Source organism: Diabrotica virgifera, chromosome 4, assembly GCF_917563875.1.
Source record: "Diabrotica virgifera virgifera chromosome 4, PGI_DIABVI_V3a".
NCBI lineage: Eukaryota > Metazoa > Arthropoda > Insecta > Coleoptera > Chrysomelidae > Diabrotica > Diabrotica virgifera.
This window is the reverse complement of record NC_065446.1, coordinates 29286156-29305443: the sequence shown is the minus strand read 5'-3', so window position 1 is coordinate 29305443 and position 19288 is coordinate 29286156. Positions and strand designations below refer to the sequence as shown.

The window sequence follows — 19288 nt, the reverse complement described above, 5'->3', positions numbered from 1 at the left end:
TTTTAATTTTGCAAATTGCAAATAAAAGGTACAGTACACTTCTATACGCAAAAAAATTTTCAACTTGCTATCTGCTTTATTTTCAGTCCTGTAACATTTTGAAAAAACGAATTTTCTTTGCAAAAGCTGGATTGCAAAATTTATTTTGCAAAATCTATTGAACCGATCTTAATGGAATTTACAGTATTGTTTTACTGTATCATAAAGTTTTTCTGGGTGAAATATGAAGGTCCTACGTGTAGCATAAATGGTTGAAAAAATGTAAAATGCGAATACTTGTTTTTGTATAGTTTTTTCGCGATTATTGCTATTTTGCAACAAGGGTGACTATTTTTTAAATTTGTAACTAATTCTATATTGTAGAAAATTTAATTATACAACTTTTATGTCAGTACAACTTTTCTCGGAAATTAATACTTTTAAAGTTATAATCAAAAAACGAAGAAAAAAATCGAACTTTTCCTTCATTTTTTGACATTTTGATTATTTAAACAATGTTCCGGACCTTTTTGAGAGGGAGGATAACTCAAATATTATTATTTGAATTATTTTCAAGCAATTTCTGCAAAAAAATTTGAGTCACCTCTCAACGTCCAAATGTACTAATATTTTTACAGATCCGCCCTGGTCTAGTATGTACAGTCGGAAAAATTAAAGAATGCCCATGAACGATCACATCAATCACTTATTTTGTATTTGCTGTCCTTTTCTATAAATAACAAACGTTTGTTATAGAAAAAGACAGCAAATAATAAGTGATTGATGTGATCGTTCATGGGTATTCTTTCATTTTTCCGACGTATGTATGTAGGTATGTGTGTGGAAAAGTTAGACCGATCTGAATTTTTTTTCTGTTTCAAGAAGGGGTCAGGGCCGATTCAGAACCGGTGTAGTTTGTGACTTTTGACCACCCATAAGCCATCTATAGGGCTAGGTAGATACAAAATGGCATATTTTTTGCGCGTATATATATATATATATATATATATATATATATATATATATATATATATATATATATATATATATATATATATATATATATATATGTATATACATCTATAACTTCTAAAATTTTAAAATGCACAAGCAAGTAATAATCAAAAATCTAGTTCTTAACAACTTAAAATCAAATAAACAAATACCTACGAGTGTCTTTTTGACATTATTTAAGTGTCTTTCTGGCATTGGTCAAATTTAGAACTAAATTAATAAATCATATTTTTTATCATGAATTGTAAAAATTAAAACATTGAAACTTGAAAACCATTAGGATAAAGATTTTTTTAGATATTTTATGTTTTGTAGAAATGTCAAATTAAGGAACAAGCCTCACGTTGTAAGTTTTTGTACTAATTTTTATGTAATGTTCTTTCATTTCGTTGTATTTATTTATAACTATATAATAATTTTAGCTAATCCTGACGAAGCAAATAAATTTTGCGAAAGCTTGATTATAACACAGAGTTTCTCTTACCCTGCCCCTTAGAAATAAATGACTGCAACCTCAATAAAAAACTAAAGTCTATATATATATATATATATATATATATATATATATATATATATATATATATATATATATATATATATATATATATATATATATATATATCTTAGGTTCAAGGAAAGACAGGAAAACCACAAATATACCAAATCAATAGCGTTGAGTTAAGCTTTCAAATGGTGCCTAATAGGTCAAGATCATACCTACACACGGCTTAGTATAGCCGAAAAACTAAAAAATTAAACTTTGAAAATTTTGGTTTTTCGACAATTACTCAAAATTTTAACCTACGAATTGCGCCAATAATTGAGCGTTTGTAGTAGGACCCTAGACGCGTCTAACGGTGTATACCTCATATCTGGGAAAATTCGAATTTTTAAGTTATAGGCTTCATAAGTGTGATCAAATCTATTTCTTATGGGAAAACCGGTTTTTCAAGCTCAATAATTCCTGTAATACCTTCAGTTATTATACTTGACCTTGGTTGCATCAGATACTACTTGTCAATAGGTTTCAAACTCATGTTCAATGATCAAAATCGGTTAAGCCGTTCAGAAGTTATCGAGGTCCAAAAGTATAATCCATTTAACCATTATCGCCGAAATGGTTTATGTAGTTGTAGTGGTTACGACGATAAGTTTGATCGGGCTATCCGAGTTCATTTGCCGGCCATAATTATTAGGATGGCTGGGATATGAACTCAGATTGTCTTATCACAAATCTGGTGTCGTAACTACTAGATCATTTGGGAGAGAATGCGACAAATGAGACCATTTATAACGCTTAACGTGTAATCGAGAAGCATTACATTCAACTTCATACATTTAATTTATAAAAAACTTTGAAAAACTGCTGATACAAGAATAAAAAACCGCTAAACGCCGTAAAAATGAGTGGCGCATACAATATTCCAGCTACAAAAGATCTGATATGAATATTACGTGGCGCGAAAATGTATTTTCATTTTGATGAAAAATAAAATTCTAGTTTTATTTTGAAAGATTTTCCATAATATTTGCTAAATTTGAAGTAAAACGCGCCACAAAAGAGCCTCAAAATGCAAACTGTTTCAAAGTTACTCTTTTGTGCCGAGTTTTACTTCAAATTTAGCAAATATGAAAAAAACGTTCAAAATAAAACTAGAATTTTATTTACCATCAAAATGAAAATAAATTTTCGCGCCACGTAATATCCATATCAGCTCTTTTGTAGCTGGAATATATTTTTATTGTATTGCTGTATTTATTTACAAAAGGTCAGTTATGCACCGTTAATATATTATTTAGTGCGACCTACAGTTTTAACTAATAAGTTAATTACTACTTACCGGAAGTTCTTGTGCTGTATCTAAATATATGGTAAGAAGAGCTGTACTAATGTCCGCTACCTTTAATAATTTTATTTCTTGGGAGGCCTAAAAATCAGAATATTTCAGAAAACACACCTCCTCTTAATTTCTTAACGGTATAAACCTTATAATTGAACGTAAGCTTACCGCATGAAGATCTCCTTTGTCAGCAGACAATCCTAACCAAGTAAATCTTAGATGAATTTTGCCATGTTTAGCGTTATCTAAATTAAACCATTTGTCATTTTCTCCTTCTTTAATTACGGAATGAATTTCCGCAATGCCGCTAAAAAATAAATATAAAAGTTATAGTTCCATATTATTATGGTTTGTTTTTTTAACCAAGAGGAATGATTTAAATTTACCGCGTTGTATTGCTTGTTTGTAATTGGTCCAATCGCAGGCAAGTTTACTCCACTGTTATAAAATTTTGACACTAATGACATTTATCAAATTTTGACACTATAAATAATAATTGAATAAATGAATTAAATATGAAACATCGTGACGTTGTCTTGAAATTTACACTGGTTAATTGCAAATCAAGAATCTAACTTATTGCATTGAAAGTTCCTATGTTCCGAAAAAAAATGTCCAATACTGTATAGTATGTACATGTACATGTACATGTAATGTGAATTAATGTCAGTGATTTAGGGTTTATACAAGAAAACTGCGATCGGGACAAAGCTGTGTATTCGTATATCTTTTACAGATTTCAACGTTAACTAGCTAATAATGTCTTTGTATTTTATCTACATCTGCAAACAGTAAAAATATAAACACAAAAAATACAAACACGTTCTTCAAGCTCTTTACTCGAGAACTGGAAAATAGATTAGAAGTAAAACTCGACATCTATCAGTCAGAAGAACAAGCAGGATTTAGATCAGACCACGGAACAAACGACCATCTGTAGTGCAGAATTTTAATCAAAAAGTTTATTAAATGTTATAGACCACTTGTTCTTATTTTTGTTGACTTCCTCAAAGCATTTGTCACAGTGGAAACAGTCGCTATCTTAAAAGCACCCTTCATTGGATGACTGAGAAGATAAAAATTGACAGATGGGTGTGACAGGCAGATACTTTGTCGCCAAAACTACTCATTAACAGTCATGGAGTACGCATTTAAACGATTAGAGTGGGACTCAAAGGGTATTCACATCGATACTAAATCATCTCCGATATGGCGATGGCATTGTTCTTATAACAGACGACTTAAGAGAAGTCAGAGTTTTACTACAACACCTACAGCAAGTAACACAGAGAGTTGGTTTAACCCGGCACCTGCCACGTGGGGTGCTACCAGCATAACACATTTTTATCAAATATTTGGTATTTCAAGTTTGGTAACCGAGCTGTGCGTCATAGTAGCTTTCTATAATATTATATAGCATATATGTGTTAGTGTTTGAAGTGGTTATTTAGTGTTATTCTGAACTTATAGCTCTAAAGTCGAATTGGGGTGTCATCATCAGGCACTTTAAGTTTTAAATTCTTTTTTTGTATTTTTGATAAACAGGTCAAATTTACATTTTTTATTGAAATAACTGATTTAAATTATTAATATAGACTCTATACTCACTAAATCTTAATTTTTTTAGATATTTTACTTGACTTCATTTATTATGGCTTGGTACTTGCTAATTTGCTTATAACACCTTTTTTATTTTATTTTTTAACTTTTATAACATATTAGTGGCTAATAAGTTAATAAAACATGTTTATTTATATGCTTGTGTTACTCAACACATTATTTTGTTTTTTAAACAAGTAGATCACAGAAAATTTTTAAGGGGTGCTGTGAGCACCCCACGTGGCAGTTGGCGCCTTGCAAAGCCAAGTGGCAGGTGCCGGGTTAAAGATGGAAAAACAAAAATGATGAAAAGATGATCAGAAGATATGTGTATTAGGGTCACGAAATAAGATTAACCATTAAGATCCAAGCAGGTGAATTATTCAGAAGAAAATTTTGAGTTAAGCTTCTTCTTCTTCTTCTTCTGGTAGCACTACAACCCCGGGGTGGGTCTTGGCTGACTGAACAACTCGCTTCCATCTCGAACGGTCGTCCATGATAGTTGGGTCATTGTTCTTAGATCTGACCATATATTGTCTCTCCATCGCATTCGTGGGGGTCCTAAGGGCCTTCTGCCTGTGGGGGCTTCCTCCCAGAACAGTTTGGCAAGGCGGTTATTAGGGAATCTATTTGTTCTCATTCTGCATTGGTTGCTACTAGGGTCGTGATAAGGTCCAAAGATTCTTCTGAGGATTTTTCCCTCAAAACATCTAAGTTTTCTTTCAATTGCTTTGGTCAGGGTCCACGTCTCACACCCATACATGAGCACTGGTCTAATCACTGTTTTATATATTCTAATCTTTGATGCTCGTGTTAGGCTCTTAGAGCCTAAGCCTATCCGTTTGCTGCCTGAATTCTCCCTTTAATCTCTTCCGTGATATCCTTATTTGCAGTGATTTTTGCTCCGAGGTATTTAAAACTCTCCACTCTTTCAAAGTTATATGGGTCTATTGTACATTTGTATTGTAAAACTAAATTGTAGATACAGCATTTGCGCCAACTTCTTCTGCAGATGATGAAGAGGTAGAACAACTTTATGAAGACATTACAAGAGCCAGAAACCTAGAGAAAACATATTACGTAATAATTACGGGAGATTTCAACGCTAAAATAGGAAAGAACGAAAATAACAACGACAACGAATATATTGGAAATTTTGGACTGGGAAGTAGAAATCACAGGGGTGATATGCTCGCAAACTTCCTCAGCAAAGAAAAGCTATTCTGCTTAAACACATTCTACAAGAAAAAGATGCAGAGAAAATGGACGTGGCACAGCCCAGACGGCAAAGTAAAGAATGAAATTGACTTTATACTCTCTAACTTCAAAAACATTGCTAAAGATGTTACTGTACTAAATTCTGTCGACACTGGTAGTGACCATCGATTAGTTAGGGTGCGAATAGAAGTAAATACGAAATTCAATAGAAGAAAATTATTAACACAGGATAAATTACCAAACATAGAAGCACTCGAAATGAATCAAGAGGAATATCAAAGTGAACTAAAAAAGAAACTAGGACCTTTACCAGTATTCAACACGAAAGATATAAATGAAATAACACAAAAATTAACGAATGACATAACATCAACTACAAAAAAGATCTGTGGTAAAAATAAAAATTCGAGAAAAACGAAACTTAAACAAACAACACTGGATTTAATGGAAGAAAGAAGAAGAACATCTAAAGAATTACCAGAATATAAGGCCATCAACAATAAAGTTAAAAAGAGCATAAGGTCAAACTTGCGGGATTATAAAACAAAACAAATATTGCAAACCATCGAAGACAATAGCAACATGAGAGTATTGAAATCAAATTTAACTAAAGGAAAATCGAAGATAACTAAAATCAAAAACCAACAGGGGAATACGGTGACAGAAAAAACTCACATACTGAAGGAAATACAAACGTTCTACAAGAATCTTTATACATCCACTATACAGAACCCCGGAACAGACCATAGAACAATTCTAAACGTCGGCTCGGAAACTCTCCCTAAAATAACTTCTTCGGAAATTAGACATGCCTTACAGCAAATGAAGAATAAAAAAGCTCCTGGCGAGGATCATATAACGTCTGAAATGTTAAAAATGGGTGGCAACACCGTTGTAGAGGTTGTGGAAGTCTTGCTGAATAGGTGTCTGATAGAGAAAAGAATACCCAATCTGTGGGAAAACGCCGAAATAATACTTTTACACAAGAAAGGAGACAATACTAATATTGAAAACTACAGGCCTATGAGTTTGTTGTCACATTTATACAAATTGCTAACAAGAATAATAACCAACCGCATAACACAAAAACTTGATTTATATCAACCGGTTGAATAGGCGGGATTTCGAAAAGGGTTTGGTACTAACGATCACTTACAAACTGTCAGAACACTGGTAGAAAAAAATACAGAATATAATGTACCCTTACATATGGCATTTATTGACTTTCACAAGGCTTTCGATAGTATTGAAACCTGGTCCTTTTTGTCAGCCCTCAGGGATGCTCGAATAGACTCACGGTACACTACACTCATTAAAAACATTTATGAACAGGCCACATTCCACATCAAAATCAATGAAGACCAAAAAACCGAAAAAATACGCCTTGGTAAAGGTATTAGACGAGGTGATACTATTTCACCAAAACTTTTTACCTTAGCATTGGAAAATGTATTCAAACAGCTCGACTGGGAGGAAAAAGGTCTAAACATTGATAGTGTACATTTGAGTCATTTGAGGTTTGCGGACGACATAGTATTATTCAGTACAGATATCAAGGAACTGGAGCAAATGATGAAGGAACTAAACCAACAGTCAAATAAAATAGGTCTCAAAATGAATCTTCAGAAAACAAAAATAATGAGTAATGTACAAACTAATCTTGTTATTGACAACGTCAGTCTTGAAAATGTAGACCACTATATATATATATATATATATATATATATATATATATATATATATATATATATATATATATATATATATCTTGGACATACCATTAAAATCGGCAAAGAAAACCAAATAGCTGAAATAAAAAGACGCATACAATTGTCTTGGGTAGCTTTCGGCAAGTTAAGCTTTATCTTGAAGAATAGAGATATACCAATGTGTCTAAAACGTAGAGTTTATGACAAATGTATCTTGCCTGTAACTACATATGGACTGGAGACCATGGCCTTTACAAAGAAAACCTTAGATCAGCTCAGTACAACTCAAAGAGCGATGGAGAGGGCCATGCTAGGGATTAGTTTGAGAGACAAAATTCGAAATATCGACATTCGTGAAAGAACAAAGATTACTGATGTCGCAGAACGTATAGCAAGACTCAAGTGGCAATGGGTCGGACATGTTGCCCGAGATAATCCCGAAAAATGAACACAGAGACTAACAAACTGGAGACCAAGAGAGAACAGGCGATTAGTAGGCAGACCGCAGAAGAGGTGGGCAGATGATATCAAACAAGTCGCGGGCAAACAGTGGATGAGAATTGCCAAGAGTAGAAATCGATGGAAGCAAATGGAAGAGGCCTATGTCCAGCAGTGGACGAACACAGGCTGAAGAAGAAGAAGAAGATTGTACATTTTGCCCTATTCTATCTCGTCCTTTTTGTCTGTTGATGCATATGTATTTGGTTTTCTCTTCATTTACCCTTAAACCAGTTTTCTTTGCCTCTACCTCCAATTTATTGAGAGTCTCCTTCACATTGGTGACTGTGTTTCCAAAATGCCAATGTCATCCGCGTATGCTAGTAGTAATTTTGGTCCATTTACTGTCAGTAATTCTGTTTTAATTTGTGCTGTTCTTACTACTTTCTCCAGGATTATGTATATTAAAAAGGAGAGGTGACAGCGCATATCCTTGTTTCTGGCCACTGCTTATTTCGAACGATTCTGAGAGTTTGTTACCTATCCGTACTCTGGATCTACAGCCATTTACGTATATTTGAGTTAAGCTATATTCGAAAAAATAAGAGATGTGTTTTAAACAAATATCCCAATCCATTTAAAAAGGAAAGCTTTCAACCACTACCAGTCCTCACCTACGGAGCCGAAACCATAAAAAGGTAGAATTCCGCACCAAGCGACTTAGACAGGAGACCACTACAGGCGACAGATAGGCGAGGTCTCCCCACGACTGCTCTCAATGTAATTATATCAGGGCAGTTCTGCAGCAAGCGACCGAGACCAGCGACCAACTATCGTCTATCACGACCTATCTGTCGCCTGTCGCGGTCTCTTGTCTCGGTCGCTTGGTGCGGAATTCTACCTTAACTCTCACGAAAACCTCAGCGGAAAAATTGAGAATGGTACAACCTAAAATGGAAAGCTCAAGCTTAAGAAATATACTAAGAAAGACGTATACGAACCGGAGTAGAAGATATTATCGAACGTATTACAAGGCAAACGTGAAGATGGTCGGGATATGTTGCAAGAATGAAAGACTGAAGGTGGACAAAAAAATTGTCTGAGTGTTGAATTGTAACCAATTGGATAGTAGAGGCGCAAAACAGAAGAAGATGAAAATGTCTGAAGGAAGCATATGTTCAGCAATGGACAAATATGGGTTGATTGATGGTGATCCATTCTTCACAAGTTCTTTAATATTTACATAATTTAGACATCCTATATATTTTAGGTAAATGAATTATATTTGTATTTATTACTACCTATATAAAAAATATTTTACCTTCCCATAAAATCATCTTCGTTTAAATCGTCTTGATCAAACATTTTAAAATGGAGATGCTGGCCCAATGGATCCAAAATAACAAACTAAAAAACGCATTTCTCTTTAGATATATAAAAAACATTATTTCAATATTTACCTCACACCAGTAGTCCCACTTTGGATTCAGTTCTCGTTTGATAACAGGAGTCTTGCACTCTTGTGCGCCAACGGTTAGGACAACATAGGGGTCTGATTTTCCAGTTACATCCTTTCTTTCTAAGTCTTTAGCTTCAAAAACGTGGACCCTCAAAACGCCCTAAAATATCATCTCTATGTGAGTCAGCATAATAATTTATGTACAGCTGCGATCAGTGAATAGTTTACACCCTTACATTTCTATATATAACAGCACTACAATAGGCCCTAGAAGCCCTAGGCTTCGATAGTATTGACTAAATGGTTCCACTTTTTCCGGTCCTTCACTTATTCTCTCCAGTCTCTTGTACCCAACTGGGTACAAGAGACTGGACGGCATCCAACCACTTCCTTCGTGGTCTCCCTCTTCTCTTCTTCCGTTGTTCTTCTGCTAACAAAACTCTCAGAACGTTTCTTTCTTGTGCCATTTGTGACACATGTCCCAACCATCTAACTCTCTGTGCCCCGATTTTTGTGCTATTTTGGGTCTCTTATATTAGCTCTTGGTTTGTTCTTCTGCGCCATTCTCCGTTAGCCACCTTGATACCACTAAAAACTTTTCTCAAGATTTTCCTCTCCCAAATCTCTAACTTTTTTTCTTCTTTCTGATTTATGGCCTTACATATCTAGTAGCCGATTTTTTTAATTGTTGCCTTGGTTAAACGCATTTTTTACGTCAAGGTGATGTTATACAGTGATATTAGTGGCGGACCCAGAATAAGTTAATTAAAATTAAAAAATCAAAATGAAAGGTAAACAAATAAATCAAAATAAATGTAAAAACGAAGGTGTAAACAACTATCAGTGACCGAAGCTGTACAAAAGAAGAATTTTATAAAAATTAAAATAATTCTTGGTAGAATTATGCAATTACAAGATGAGAATTTTATTTATTGGGATTTTCCCATTGATTTTAATTTTATTTAATCTTCAGATCAGAAAGATCGTGGTACCAGAATCATGCAAGGGTGAACTAACATAAAAAAAGATTAAACCAATTTTGCCAATTTCTTTTGATCTCTACTTTTATCACTATATCTTCATATCGGTGTTCAAATTATCAAGAAGTCAATAAATGAGAGTATTTTTTTATAAAAACGGCAGTATGAACTACGCGCACAGAGACAGTATGAAGTTAGTTGCCAAATCTTCCAAAGTTACGTATATATCAGTGCAAATAAAGTGCGAAAAAAATATATTGGTGTTTTTACTAAATATATTTATTATAATTTTTGTGTCTTTGGATTTGTCATCCGATAAGTATTAAAGTATGATGAAAAGAAGATTAAAAAGCAATTTTAATATTATTTGTATCAAAACATGTATCTGTCAAAATAATTGAAAATAATTCATATTGATATCAATTTTACGGCCGTAGCACACTGACGTACAGGGTTGTCGTCCGATAACCGTGGTCAAGCAGTGTTTACTGCGGTTATATTTTGGATGGGTGACCGGGTGACCGCTTTAGGAACACCTAATGTTGTTGCCTTCTTTTATGTTTTTTTAATTTTTGGAATTGTTTTAATACAATTTTTTGGAAAGTAATAAAATGCATATAAACTGTTTAAAGTATAATTATTTCGTTGAAATCATATAACATAAGTTAACTTCTTAGGTGCGTACAATGTACACATACACATTATTCTTTTTATTTTTAACAATAATACTTATTAATGCTTATTTGTTTTGTTTATATTTGGTTCTAAAGAAATGTAGGTTCAATATGTATCTAATAAAAATGTTCCTTTCCAGTTACTATTTAATTCAAAATTGTTAAAAATATAGGAAGAATTGTAGTTCAAAAACAAAAATAGTAAAATATTTAATAATATTGTGTCAATGTCAAGATTAAATGCCGCAGAAATAACAAACAAGATAAAATTCGATTAGATAATGTTATTAACAAAATATTTATGTTGTACATGTACTCAAAATAAATCGGACCATTAAACATTAAAGGTCTAATATCTCGAGAAATACATTTCTAAATAAAATACCAAAAAACGTGTGTTTATTATTTTTCAAAACTAATTTTTATAGTACTGAATACAGTTTTGGTCTATAGTCCGTCCCACCTTGACTTTACAGTACACGGAACATAGGCAATGCAGTCCTTATGAGAGTTTTTGGCGCGGTGATGTCGATTTTATCAAAAAGAATTTGTAATCGAACATTACAGAGATTAAATTAAAACTGTTTCAAAAAGACAATCTACAATTTTAGGATTTATTTATATGACCATACTTAAACGCATATAAATCCTAAAATTGTAGATTGCCTTTCTAAAACAAGTAATTGGACTTCGTAAGTCCTAGATTTTTACCCAAAGTAATCGAAAGTAGAACTGCAAGTCGATATTTCAACTCTTCGTGTAACTTTGCGTCGATTGATATACAATTTTACTAGTTTTGAGCCATTGTTGCAACTCTAAAACCGGAAGTCCGATGTCAAATTTCTCATCTTTAATACCATTCTTGGGTTATAAGCTTTCACTCGACACCTCATTTGTCATTCTACCTGGTATAGTGACGGAGAAGTTATTGTCGCGGTCGGACGGACAGACGAACAGACAGCCTAGGTCAAATTTCTCACCTTTAGTGCCATCCTTGGATTATAAGCTTTCATTTGACACATCATTTGTCATTCTATCTGGTATAAGGACGGAGGAGTTATATTCGCGGTCGGACGGACAAACGGAGAGACAGCCTAGGTCAAATTTATCACCTTTAGTACCATCCTTGGATTATAAACTTTCATTTGATACCTCATTTGTCATTCTACCTAGTATAATGAGGGAGGAGTTGTGATCACACACATAAAGACAGACAGACGGACAGACGGACGTGGATAATTCAAAGTTTTCACATTTTTCAAAATTGGGTGAAAACAACAGTTTTAATTTAATCTCTCTAATGTTAGAATACAAATTCTTTTTGATAAAATCGTCATCACCGCGCTTAAAACTCTCATAAGGACTGCATTGCCTATGTTCCTTATACTGTAAAGTCAAGGTGGGACGGACTATAGTTATGACCTAGATCTAGAAATAGGCATAAATTACTTACAGCAGGTTCAAGTGACTTAAGTTCAGCAGCTTCGACGGATTTTGAAAATCGTTTGGTAATCTTATTTGGAAAGACTAACTTCTTTTTAATTCGTTCTTCTATTTTTTGCCGGATAAAGTAGCTGAAATAAAAATTATTTTATTTTAAAACAAATAAAGACATAATAAGCACACCGAAAAATTAAAGAAACAGTCTTAAATGAGACCTGTATGCCAGTTTCAAGCTCTTTCTCTTCAAAAACTTCATACAGCGTTTTCATAGTTTTATGTAATTTTATTTAATATTTTATTAAATTTTATTTTACTTTATTTAATTTAAATTTAGTATTTTCTGTGTAAATTAAAATCGTGGCTTATTCCCCCCAAAAATACAAACTAAAAAATTGTATCGAAAAATAGAGATACTATTAGAGATTATTATCGTAAATTCGTATAAAAAACTACTTTGAATTCTGTGAAAAATTTTTTGAAAATCTGCTTGATGCAGTTGAAAAGAAAATGTTTATGTTCAACGCCTTCCAAATAAAATCTGGAAAATAAAGCTCGAAACACACTCTTTTAAAGCAAGAGGAAAATTACAACAAAAATACTGTAAAAAAAGTGACCACTTATTGGGTGGATTGTGACGGGGGGCCTCATTTCTGCTAGGAATGTTTATAGTAAATATAAAAATGAACCAAGTTTAAATACACTATTTTACGTTTTTTATAATAAATTAATTTAGTTAAAAATATTTTCTTTCTTGAGGTTAAATATTATCAGCAAGTAAATATTACAAAACTTGACATATTTTACATTTTGCTACTTTATTTCTTCCTTTACACAACATAGATTTAGTTGAACTTTTAAATATCTTCTTTTTTTATGGTAAATAAAGATTAGCAATAACAACCCAACGCAAGTTTCGTGTTCAACAGGGTCACAACGATGATATATGAAATAGTTAAATTTTTAACATATTAAAACCGCCACATTAAAATTTTTTGTTTTTGCCTTTAGGCTCCACTTTTCAATGTTCAAACTCACAGAACGCCTGGTCCTGACAGGGCGTGAGTTAAATACAACTCACGTGGCGTTTAATGTGTTAAATATGAAATATTACAACTATATATTTTTTTGTCTCACAACTCAGCCATTTTTATTCATGGTTAAACTTTTAACAGGATCCTGTTATCTTTTAGATTCTGTCCTGACATGGATTTCCAAAGTAAATAAAATCTATACACAAATATTTACATCCGTGCATTGCAGAGGTTTGCATATGTTTTGTTTTGTGCCATGCAACGCGTTATTATCACCTGTTATCAGTGCGGCTCAACGTGGCGGGATAATGGGTAAATTTTCCCCACTAATAAAGTCCAAAATTAAAGAAAAAAATTGTTGAGCTGCCCCCCCCCCCACTTGCAAAAATTAAAAAACAAATAGCCCTGATTTATGACCTATTTATGAGCTTTCATATTCCGCAAATTAAAAATTTTGAACTTGTTACACTGAGCAGGAATTTAATATTTTAGTGGGGGAGGGGGCTGAGTCAGCCCCTCCCACTACTTAAAAATAGGGATATTGAATCGATTTTTGCGGCAGAATTACGAGCTATTTATGAGCTTTTGAAATGATATAGTTTCTATTTTTGAGCTCATCCCCTTCATCCCCAAACATAATTGGTTTAACTTAAGAGAAACATACTGAGAAAAATTAAAATATATCGTATCGCGGATATAATTTGTATAGCTTATATTATATTCTAAGAATAAACTCTTAAATCACGCGCATTTCGATTATTGAGCTACAACCCCTTCGCAAGAAAACCACCCCTTCTTCCCGGATTAAGAGATAATTTCACTTAAAATGAATTAGATTAATTATGTGGCGACTACATCGTTTAATAATTTATGATCTCGCAAAATACACGCATTTCAATTATTGAATTGAAATTATCTTTCTATAGTGCAGTCAATGATGGTGAAAATCAACTATGATCTTCGATTTCGGTGAACCTCCATTCATTTTGATAAAAATTGGTGAGTGGATAGAGGATACCTCAAAAAACAAAAGTAACATGGTACCAACTTGCGTTTTAGCCTGGGGTAGATATCACCCCTTCTCGGGGGTGAAAATTGCTTTATTAAAAATAACCCCACAAATCGATAGAGGGACAAATTCTAAGCAAAATTTGTTATATAACGTTATTAAAATAAATCAATACTTTTTGAGTTATTAAAGATCAAATATGGCTGTATGGCAAACTGCCAAAGCCATAATAAAAAAAAGATCAAATATTTAAATTTTTGTGACAAAAAAAAATGCATGCTTTAAAGCGATTTTTCACAAAACTGTAAGTTTTTACAAAAGAATTTTCATTACTAAAATTGAAGCTAATAAAAAATACAATAAATTCCTTACTTGAAAAACCATTTAATGTTAATTTAAAGTAAGTTATAGGTAATTTAATGTATATTTTTTTCTGCGGGTATTCAAATCTAAGGATACAATCTTAAATAACTGGAAAGCGATGCATTATATAATACTTACTAAATACTTGTCAAAGTACTTAGAAATACCTATCAAATGAGCTCCAGAAGAAGTTAATATGATCAAAATTTATACCCCAAAAAAATTTCCAAAAAAATGTTATTATTTTTTAATAACTCTGCTAATTTTTATGATATCAGGCACATCCAACTATTTGAAAGGTAATTTCAAGAGCTATAAAACTGTATTACATTTAATCTTTCAAATACTTTATTTTTTAGGATAATAGGTTAAAGGGCTCCAGTTACATTGTTCTCCCAGTAAAATTAAGGCTTAAAAGTTTCTATCTTGGACATTTTGATTCATACAGAAATCAAAAGACAAGTAAAATCTTTGCTAATAAAAAAACTCAAATTTCGTTATCTATCATTTTTTACGTGTATCGGGTATTGTTGAAGTTATTATCAAAAGCAAATAATTCACGAAAATTTAAAAAATTTTGATTTTTTTAAATCAAATATATATTTTTTTAAAAATATTCATTCTAAATCGGTCAAAATGTTTAAGGTCATTACTTATGCTAAAGTAAAGAAAGTCTTATAGAGATTACTAAAGATTTTTATTTTTGTGGAAATGGCGTTCGATTTATTTTTCACTTTTTTCTAAAAATATGAAAGGGTCCTATTATTTTCATGCTCATTTGCTTAATTTGGATGATATCAACTTCTTTCGGTGCTCATTTAATAAATATTTCTGAGTACTTTGACAAATTAAGTATATTTTATAAAATGCATCGTTTTCCTGTAAATTAGGCTTGAATAATTAGATTTGAGTTATCGCCAAAAAAAAAACATTTAATTAACTATTATAAGTCACTTTGAATTAATAATAAAAGGTTTTTCAAAGCTTTAATTTTGGTAATGATAACTTTTTTTATAAAAACTTGCACTTTTTAAGTGATTTACGAAAAGCCGCTTTAAAGCATGCATTTTTCACGAAAAATTAAAATCTTTGATCTTTAATAATTCAAAAAGTATTAATTTATTTTAATAACTTTATATAACAAATTTTGCTTATAATTTATCCTTCAATCGATTTTGGAGTTATTTTTAATAAAATATTTTGACCGCCGAGAAGGGGTGGTATCCACCCTCAGGGCAAAGGCGCAAGCTGGCACCACGTCATCTTTGTTTCTTGGGGTATCCTCTAACCACTCACCAATTTTCGTGAAAATCTATGAAGGTTCACCGAAATTGAAAGTAATAGCTGATTTTTACCTTCAGTGACTGCACTACACAAAAGAAATTGCAATTTAATGACCTAATGGCGCGCATTTTGGGAGCTCATAAATTATTAAACGATATGTAGTCGCCAAATAAGTAATTTAATTTATTTTAAGTACATCTCTCTCTTAAGCCGGGAAGACGGGTTTTCTTGCGAAGGGGTTGTAGCTCAATAATCGAAATGCGCATGATTTAGTTTATTCTTAGAATATATAAGCTATAGGAATTATGTCAGCGATACGATATAATTAAATTTTTTTTAGCACGTTTTTCTTAAGTAAAATCAATTAAAGGGTTGTTTGGGGGTGAAGGGGATGAGCTCAAAAATAGAAACTATATCATTTTAGGAGCTCATAAATAGCTCGTAATTCTGCCGCAAAAATCCATTTAGTATCCCTATTTTTAAGTAGTTGACTCAGCCCCCCACTAAAATATTAAGTTCCTGCTCAGTGTAACGAGCTCAAAATTTTTAATTTGCGGAATCTGAAAGCTCATAAATAGCTCATAAATCAGCGGTATTTGTTTTTTAATTTTTGCACGTGGGGGGGGGGCAGCTCAACAGGGGTGAAACCAACGGCGTAACCAGAATGATACTAAGAGGGGTTACAACTACTGGTGTGTTTCGGGGGGTATGGAATACCGCCCAATACCCCCTGGTTACGCCACTGGTTGAAACGTAAAACTAGTTAACAGAATCTTTATACAGGAACTTAATGAAGTTTTGAATGCACAGGAACAAAGTCCAATCAGTGATTCAGTGGCGGATCTACGGGGAGGGAAAAAGGGAAAATCCCCCCCCCCAACAAGGTCCAAAATTAAAGAAAAAAATTGTTGAGGGATAAGAATATATTATCTGATATGAAACTTAAACCACAAACAGACGAATTAAACCCAATAAACACGCTAGTTAGGAAAATTAAGGGAACTTAATGCATATAAGTTATTATTTATGTGTTTTATGTAGTTTGGTTTATCTTTTTTGTCTTGGTTGGTGTTTCATTGGAAGTTCCCCACCCCCATAAGGAAAATTTCCCCTCCCAAAGCAAATGTCTAGATCCGCCACTGAGTCCATTAGTATTGTTACCCAAAGAACCCGTGGAACATAGATATAAAGTTTATAACAAAAAACATTTTTGCCTTACCTGAATCCTGGAATTCCAGTGATTCCTTCCAATTCAAAATTAATGTCAGGCGTATTTAAGAAAAATATTTGTATGCCACCAACAATCGGCATTTTCACCATTAAAGGCTTTAATACTAATCTCAACTCGGCTCCAACCTAAAATTTTCCATTGTAAGAAAAGTATTTACCAACGTTTAGGAGAAAATGTTTACTTGAAAATCCTTAATACAGCCAATTTGTTGTCCAGATAAGGAAAATTTGATATCACAGTCACCATCGTAGCTAAAAACATAAGACAAAAAGTTTCAAAAGAGATTTTTACTAACTACATCATAAGCAGTATAATTTGTAAGTGTAAAGCTGACTGAGGAATTTTTTAATATTCTTTCGAATATATCGACGCAAATGATCTATTGGTAGTCTAAGAGCTAGTGAACCCTCCGACTAACGGTCGTCCTGTAAGGCTAGAAATTTGTCTAGTGATAATTCATAGCACACCAAGGCTAAAAACCATAACCTGGCAGGCATGAGTAGTGCACGTGTATCTACCAGGTGAATCGAAAAGTGCATAATTTAGGGGTAAAATAAACTTTCTCCTGTAAGGTTTAAATTTAAGTATGTGTTTGAATAAGTCATTTAGAAGAAATGTGTACAATGACAGGCGATTCTGAAGAGCATAAGACCTTGCCAGGCGAGGGGAAAGATTAGGGGTTTTTCCTAAAATTATTTTTTTTGCATCGAACAATTTTTTTTTAGGTTTTTTGAATCATTCCAAACAGAAAAGGTCTTTAGTGATTTTTATCTTAAATTAATAGTTTTTGTTATATAAGCGATTGAAAATTTTGAAAATTGCGAAATCGGCCATTTTTAACCCTAAATCGGACATTTATCTAAAAATTTCAAAGTTGCCAAGGTAGGTAGATATTCTTTAAACATTGACTGATGAAATCCCAAAGAGTTTTTTGCAATGCAATATCGGAAACCCCTTTGTTTTTTAATGGCTAATCAAGCGGGCGCGACTCTATAGTATAAGTGAGGACGTTTGAGTTGGCATAAATTCATTATCTCGAGAATGGGCAAATTTCAAGAGACATCCTCAGACAGGTCGATTTTTATTTTTAAATTAGGACTTTTTGGCATATATATAATACTAGTGACGTCATCCATCTGGTGATTGATGATCTGATCTGATGATTTTTTTAAATGAGAGTAGGTGTTGTGTGGGAGCTCATTTGAAAGGTTATTTAATTCTCTATTCAGTAATATAAACATTAACATAATTATTTGTACAGGGTGTACAAAAAAAATTTTTCTTCTGTTTGTCAAATTTAATCAAAATTAATTTAATAAAAAAATTTTTTTTTGTACACCCTGTATAAGTAATTATGTTAATGTTTATATTAGTGAATAGAGAATCAAATAACCTTTCAAATGAGCTATCACACAATCCCTACTCTCATTTAAAAAATTACCGATTACGTCATCACGCTCAGATGGATGACGTTACTAGTATTATATATATGCCAAAAGTCCTAATTTAAAAATAAAAATCGACCTGTCTGAGGATTTCTCTTGAAATTTGCCCATTCTCGAGATAATGAATTTATTCTAACTCAAACGTCCTCACTTATACTACAGTGTCGCGCCCGCTTGGTTATCAATTAAAAAACAAAGGGGTTTCCGATATTGTATTGCAAAAGATTCTTTGGGATTTCATCAATAAATGATTAAAGAATATCTACCTACCTTGGCAACTTTGAAATTTTTAGATAAATGTCCGATTTAGGGTTAAAAATGGCCGATTTCGCAATTTTCAAAATTTTCAATCGCTTATATAACAAAAACTATTAACTTAGGAGAAAAATCACGAAAGACCTTTTCTGATTGGAATGATTCAAAAAACCTAAAAAAAAATTTGTTCGATGCAAAAAACATAATTTTAGGAAAAACCCCTAATCTTTCCCCTCGCCTGGCAAGGTCTTATGCTCTTCAGAATCGCCTGTCATTGTACACATTTCTTCTAAATGACTTACTCAAACACATACTT

The 19288-nt window shown here is 32.7% G+C and overlaps 1 protein-coding gene across 1 annotated transcript in view; it reads right to left on the bottom strand.

The window, feature by feature from the left end:
- The window catches only part of LOC114349351 (extended synaptotagmin-2-B), a 179392-nt gene that overhangs the window by 18505 nt on the left and 141599 nt on the right, over positions 1-19288 (bottom strand). The window contains exons 7-13 of the mRNA XM_028299696.2: positions 17454-17523; positions 17261-17397; positions 12365-12485; positions 9259-9417; positions 9120-9205; positions 3003-3141; positions 2835-2921 (exon numbers count right to left, since the gene is read on the bottom strand). Of these exons, the coding sequence (XP_028155497.2) occupies positions 2835-2921; positions 3003-3141; positions 9120-9205; positions 9259-9417; positions 12365-12485; positions 17261-17397; positions 17454-17523 (799 nt within the window). The remainder of the gene's footprint in view (positions 1-2834; positions 2922-3002; positions 3142-9119; positions 9206-9258; positions 9418-12364; positions 12486-17260; positions 17398-17453; positions 17524-19288) is intronic.